At 53.7% G+C, this 6,325-nt stretch overlaps 1 protein-coding gene across 3 annotated transcripts in view; it reads right to left on the bottom strand.

Annotated features, from left to right (window-relative positions):
• The window catches only part of LOC101574098, a 9,602-nt gene extending 5,389 nt beyond the window's left edge, over positions 1–4,213 (bottom strand). For all 3 annotated transcript variants that reach the window (XM_004630785.2, XM_023714974.1, XM_023714972.1), the window contains exons 1-3: positions 3,984–4,213; positions 3,364–3,442; positions 1,969–2,133 (exon numbers count right to left, since the gene is read on the bottom strand). In XM_004630785.2, the coding sequence (XP_004630842.2) occupies positions 1,969–2,133; positions 3,364–3,442; positions 3,984–4,016 (277 nt within the window). In that variant the 5' untranslated portion in view covers positions 4,017–4,213. The remainder of the gene's footprint in view (positions 1–1,968; positions 2,134–3,363; positions 3,443–3,983) is intronic.
• Between the last annotated feature and the right edge of the window lie 2,112 nt (positions 4,214–6,325).

Raw genomic sequence — 6,325 nt, 5'->3', positions numbered from 1 at the left:
GCTCAAGTCAACAACTTCTGCGGATAACCCACTACTATTGTGAACTGCTGGATTGTGTTGGATTGTTTGGCTGAATTCAAGCACCTGTAGTATTTAGATGCCAATAGAATACCCATCTCGGACAGGACTAAACAAAACAAAAAAAAGGGGATACAAAGTAAGGACCATTTTGTATTTGTATATACAGAATAGTTAGGATAGATATACAGCTACTTTCACTTAATTCAGTGAGAAGAAGGATTTGTACTAATAGTGTTTAGACAGGATATTCTGTCTGTTTCTTGTACTATGGATAACCACTAAGAAGATAACAATGTACAGGGTATTAATTATTGAAACTGTCCTATTAATCAGCTTTGAAACTGTCTCATTGATATTTGTTTCTCAATAAAATAAAATTAAATTAAAAAAAAAATCTTTGCCTGGTCTGGTCATGTGGATCCTGAAAAAGCCAGGAGTTGGGAGGTATCAGGTCCACTGAATAAGGTAGATGAGGACACAGCGTGTTTTCATTTGACAGAATGAAATGTTTGGTGTGTTTTGATTTGTTTCTTTTTAATTTATGTATTTGGTACAGGGTCTTGCTACACAGCTCAGACTCCTGGTGGTCCTCCTGGTTTTCAGCCTCCTCAGCACTGGGATCACAGGCTCAGCATGCCTGGGGTGGGCCCAGTGTGGCACCTGGTGCCAGGGATTGAACCCAGGTCCCTGCGCCTGCCTAAGCAGGTGCTTTAGTTCATTGAGCTATCTGCTGGCCCTCTGCAGACTTTTGCACCTGAGAGGGGTTCTCAGGTTGGCTCACAGCCCCACGTGCTTATGGTGTCATTTCTTTTCTTTTTCTTTCTTTTTTTTTTTTTTTCTTTTCAGAACCAGGCATTGAACTCAGGCCCTTGCACTTGCCAGGGAAGTGCTTATTCTACTGAGCCATCTCCCCGACCCCTATGGCATCATTTCTGACAGCGTCTTCTACTGTTACATGTCATCTTTTTTTTGTTTGAAATTCACCAGAACCCCAGCCCTGGAAGGCTGAGGCAGGAGGATCATTGAGAATTTGAGACCAGCGTGGGCTACAAAATGAGCTCACAGCCAGCCTGAACCACACTGCAAGACCCTGTCTCCAAAAAAAACACTCACTGGGTCTTTCACTTACCCCTGTGTGGTCACACTCAAGTAACCTAACTAGGATGGAACACCATGTTAGAGGTGAGCAGGCTGAGGCTGACACAGCTGTGACACTGTCCCTCTTAGACCAAAGGGGTTGTTGGTGAAGAAGCAGTGTTTAAGCAAGGAGGACAGGGAGGAACCCCAGGACCCACGGCAGGCAGTGTCTCCCAGGGGGCCCAGAAGCTACAGGAAGGGGGCTGGCCTTCCTTTTTCTTCTTTCTTCCCTCCCTTCCTTCTTTTCTACAGCCCTGAGTGTTACCCGATGTGTGCAGTCCCTTCTCACTCTATGAAATATATGTGAAAATAAACCAAAGGAAAATCAAAGGCAGCAGCAGAATGCTGAGACAGAACAGCTGCACCCCATGGGGAGCTCAGCTGGGGAGGAGCCTCTGGGGAGAGTCCCAGCCCTCGAAGTGGTGGGGGTGCCCCAGGCAGTGTGGAGCAGGGTACGAAGGTGCAGGTTGAGGCGGCGGGATCGAGGAGTGGCCCGAGCCCAGGAAGTCAGGGTCACTTGCTGAGCTCTGGTGCCCCGCCACTGAGCTGGTCTGTAGGGCTCAAAGCCCTGCCTCCCCCACTCTAGCTGTGGGGAACGGGTGTCTCGATAACTTAGTGAGATGCCACCTCAAAGCAAAAAATAGCTGCGGATATAGTTCAGTGTGAAGGTTTTGGGTTCAAAATGAAAAACAGGAAGAATGAAAGAACGTGCCTCGGGTCAGGGGCTCTCTAGCTGCCACCCCACTCTGCTCCGCCAGCCCATCCACGGCAAAGCCCCCACATAGCCCTTCTCCCCACCCTGGGACCTACAGGCCACCTTCTCGGCGTGGCTCAGCTGCGTCCAGCTGCTCTTCTCCTTCTCCTTCAGGATGCGCTGCTCGGCGCTGAGGTCCGTGCAGAAGGGATCATCTGGCATGGGGTAGTAGCGCTGGGCGTGGTGGTTGGTATAGGGGGGCATCTTGGCCTGGCCGCCAGCTGCATGCACAAGGACCAGGGCTGTGTCTGGGCTGCCCCGGGGCTGCCCATCTTTAACTGCACACAACGACCTTTCTGGGGGCACTGGCTGAGTTTGCCTCCCAGGACCACATTCTGAGGTAAGGGACCGGAGGTGACATGCAGCAGCTAAGTGGCTGACTGGAATTCACTGGACAAGAAAGGGCAGGGCTCAGGCTGCAGCTCAGCCCCTCTGGGGTCCCATGCTATGTTCTCTGGGAAGATCCAAGCAGGGAGGTCATGTCCCGTGTGGGCCACAGTGGGCTCAGACTTGAGGCAGGAACTGAGATGCTGATGCGGAAGGAAGGCTCCGCCATCCGCGAGCACTGCACAGGCCTGCTCAGGGGCCAAGGACACAGCTCTGGAGCCAGCTGGGTGCGAACCCGGTTGACCCACCTCCATCAGGTCCTTCACCTCGCCCTACCTCAGTGTCTTCATGTGGACAATGCTAATTGTCCTTCTGGCTAATGTGCTCAGGCTTCCCATGGTGCTGGGCACATAACAGCTGCTCAGTAAAGCAGCCCTGCTCACTGGGGTGGCTTTTTCTATGGCCTCTGCTCCTTGAAGTTCTCCAATGGGTCAGCCCCTGTGCTCCCCAAGAGTGCCCAGCATGCCCAGAATAAGTTTGGCACTAGGAAGGGGCTCCCTAAAGGTTATTTTTACTGACACCAGAGTTGCCCACCAGAGGGGCATTGGTGCCACCTTAAGGCACAGTGTTTGAACTCTGCCTCAGGCAAGGAATCCCACCTCTTTCAGGGTCTGGGACTCAGCATGCTCTCCAAAGAGATGGAGGGGCCTAGTCTCCCCCTCACAAGGTTCTTGTGAAGTCTAATGTTTATCGAAGCCTAGATAAAATGACCTCCAAGGGGTCCCATCTCATGCTCGTGAGGGGCAGAAAGCTCCTTGCACAGCCTGGCTGAAGTTGCCCCTGCTTCTCGCCTATCTCCTACCTGGCAGGGGCATCAAGGGAGCATGCAGGGGCCAGGGCCCCACATCCCCTCCCCCATCTGCTTCAGCACACAGGCTGAGGTGTGGGGTCCGGCCCAGGGAAGCTTGGAACAGGGGTCTGTGCTCTGACCAGCCGTGGGCTCCCTCTCCTGGAGGAGCTGCTGAAGACTAGGAGTGGGGTGCAGGGAAGTGGTCTGGAGGAAGCCTTCAGAAGGGACCTGGCTTAAGTCTGGAGTTAAATCGAGAATGAGATCCAGGTCTTACCGGCACCTCCTGGACTGTGGGTCCCCCGCATTCCAGGTCCTCTCCTCAGCACCAAGCTCCAGGCAGCTCTGGAAAGCATCTGGGGTGGGGGTGGGGAGTGAGTTCTGCCCCAGGGGGCCCTTCAGCTGGGGGTCCCCAGAGTTTCAAGGTCACCTATATGCCCTGGGCAAGGAGATCCTAGACATTTGCATCCCCTTTTCTGGGCCCTTAACTCATCATTTCAGAAATGGAAAGAGGCGGGCATAACTCACCGGTGGTGTGGTCTGAGCAGTTCGGGGCTGGAGGCCTAGGTTCTGGGCCTTTACAGGTTAGCAACCCCCCTCTACTGCCTGCCTCCAGGGGAAACTGGCAGGGAGGCCAGTCCTGAGCTTTCCTCTGCAGGGCCATCTGAGGAGGTCGCTGTGCAGATGGCCAGGGGGGCCCCTCCCCCTAATTGGCTGCCTACGTGCAGGGAGCCTGCTGGAGCTGGCAGGGAGGGGACAGGCACTCCCCACCCCTACCCCCGGGAAGTCTCAGGGTCTGGCCTCCCATGGGGTAGGGAGTGGTTTTAGAGGACGGGGACCAAACTGGGTCAGAGGGAGGGGCGGGGAGGGGGATCCCACGTCTAGGGAGATAGGCACCTCATAACTAGACAGCAGGAGAGGGCACCCCATGGTGGTGAGCTCAGGGCCTCCATTAGGCAGAAAGGCTGGGGTCGGTGATGGGTAGGAGAGCCCGCTGTGGAGAGAAGTGCGCCCCTCATCCTCGCCAGGAGGGGGTCCCTAGTGAGGATCCCCGACACTGCTGTGGCTGGGGTCCAAGGATTCGCCCCAAGGAACAGGGTTCCAAGCCAGGGTGACGGGGTCCTCGCACCCACTCACCTCGCAGGCTGGCGGCGACACTGCGGAGCGACCACCCGGGGCTGCAGTGAGGAGCCGAGAAGGTGCTGCAAGGGAGGAGCGCGCGCCACCCCGGGCCCGCCCCCCGCTGTCCCCCGCCCCCGCGTGGGAACGTCCGCCTCAGCGTCGTGGGAGCGCCCAGCTCAGGTCCCTGGGGGAGCCCCGGCCAGCAGCCAACCTAGAGTACTGAGACCGGCGCCCACCCTCCTGGTCCTTCCTGGTGACCCTCAACCATAATGCCGGGAGTCTGCGCGCTGGGGACCCCAGGAGCGGGGTGTCACGACCCCCAGGCCTTCACTCCTCGAGCTCCACCTGCAGCGCCGCGTCAGCCCAGACGGGGCCAAGTGCCGCCGGCTCCACAAAGCCTTCCCGGACTGCTGCCGAGCGGAGTGGGCCTGAGCTTGGCTCTCTAACCTCTGGGATTCAGCTATAAAGACTGAATGCGTGGGGTCGGGGAAATGGTTCAGTAGAAGACGGGCCTGAGTTCAATCCCCGGTTCTGGGGGGGAGGAGGGGAAGACTGAATTAACAGAAAAGCCCCGCTTACGTTTGTCCTGGAATTATTTATTGAGCTACTCAAGCGGCCAAGGCAGGAGGATCTGAATTGCAAGTCCAGCCTGGTCAACACAGCCAGAACTCTCCTTCTCAAAAATAAATAAGACTTGTTCCAGTGGATTTTTTTTTTTTTTCTTTTAAGAGTAGGAAAATTATTAAGAGAGAGCTCCTGAGAGACAGGCGGGGTCCTAAACGGGTTGCCAGCATTTTATTACCTAGCCAAATACTGAAGGGGGTGCTGGTGAGATGGCTCAGTGGTCTAAAGCACCTACTTAGAACAAGTTTAGCAAAGCACAGGGACAATCGCGCAGCACCACATGCCAGCTGGCCACACACACACACACAAATAAAATTTTATTTTTATTTTTTTTTAAATTATTTATTTATTTGTGTGTGTGTGTGGCCAGCTCAGCCCACCAGGGGGCAGGGCTGGCTGGCATGTGGTGCTGGGGATTGAACCGCGGTCCCTGTGATTTGCTAAGTTTGTTCTAAGTAGGTGCCTTAGACCACCGAGCCATCTCACCAGCCCCACACAAATAAAATTTAAAAAAAATACTGAAGCGTTTGAGTTGAGCAGCGCAGACAGGGTTCCTGCCCTCGCAGGGCTCACAGTACAGTTCCAGGCAGAGGAAAAGACACAGCCTGTGTTCGGAAAAGAACAGAAGAGCGAGGGCTGAACCTCCAAGCAGGGCTCAGGAGCCCTGGTGAGGAGCTTGGGTTTGATTCTAAACGTGGGGGGGAGACAGGCACGGTCAAAGCCACCTGTAACCCTGAGGCAGTGGCAAATTGAAGTCCAGCCTGGAACCTCTCTCAAAAATTAATGAATGAAAAAAATTAATGAATGAATTAATTAAAAGGGCTTGGAATGTAGCTCAGTGGTGCAGCACTTACCTAACATGCACAAGGCCCTGAGTTTGATTTTCCATTTCTTAAAACTATATTCCTGTGGGTGTGGTGATGTACACCTGTAATCTCAGCACTTGGGAGGCTGAGGCAAGAGGATCGTCGCGAGTTTATGATCAGCCTGGACTACAAAGTGAGCTCAAGGCCAGTCTGAACTGCATAGTGAGACCCTGTCTCAAAAAGACAAAAATAAATAAATATTCGTTAAAAAAAATAAATAAAAGTATATTTGTGGCGGGATATGGTGGTACATGCCAGTAATCCCAGCACTCGAGGTAGAAGCAGGAGGATCACTGCAAGTTCGAGCCCAGCCTGGGCTACACAGTGAATTCATGGTCAGCCAGGACTACACAGCTCCTGTCTCAAAAAAGAAAAAAAAAAAAAAAAAAGTACACACATATGACTTTTATTTTTATTTTCTTGGCGGAACTGGCGATTGAACTCAGGCTCTTGCGCTTGCCAGGGAAGCGCTTATTCTACTGAGCCATCTCCCCGGCCCCTGTTTTGTCTTTTTGGCAAAGGACTAAGGAGAAGGTGCAAGAAGGAACCTAGACACGATGCGCGTCCCCTCCGTCCTCGGCTTGGGCAGCCTTGAGAAGCCCACAGGCGAGGTCTCGGCTTCAGCTC

The sequence above is a fragment of the Octodon degus genome, unplaced genomic scaffold (assembly GCF_000260255.1).
Source record: "Octodon degus isolate 3935 unplaced genomic scaffold, OctDeg1.0 scaffold00037, whole genome shotgun sequence".
NCBI classification, from domain to species: domain Eukaryota; kingdom Metazoa; phylum Chordata; class Mammalia; order Rodentia; family Octodontidae; genus Octodon; species Octodon degus.
Note: the sequence above shows the minus strand (reverse complement) of the source record. Positions and strands in the feature narration are given on the sequence as shown.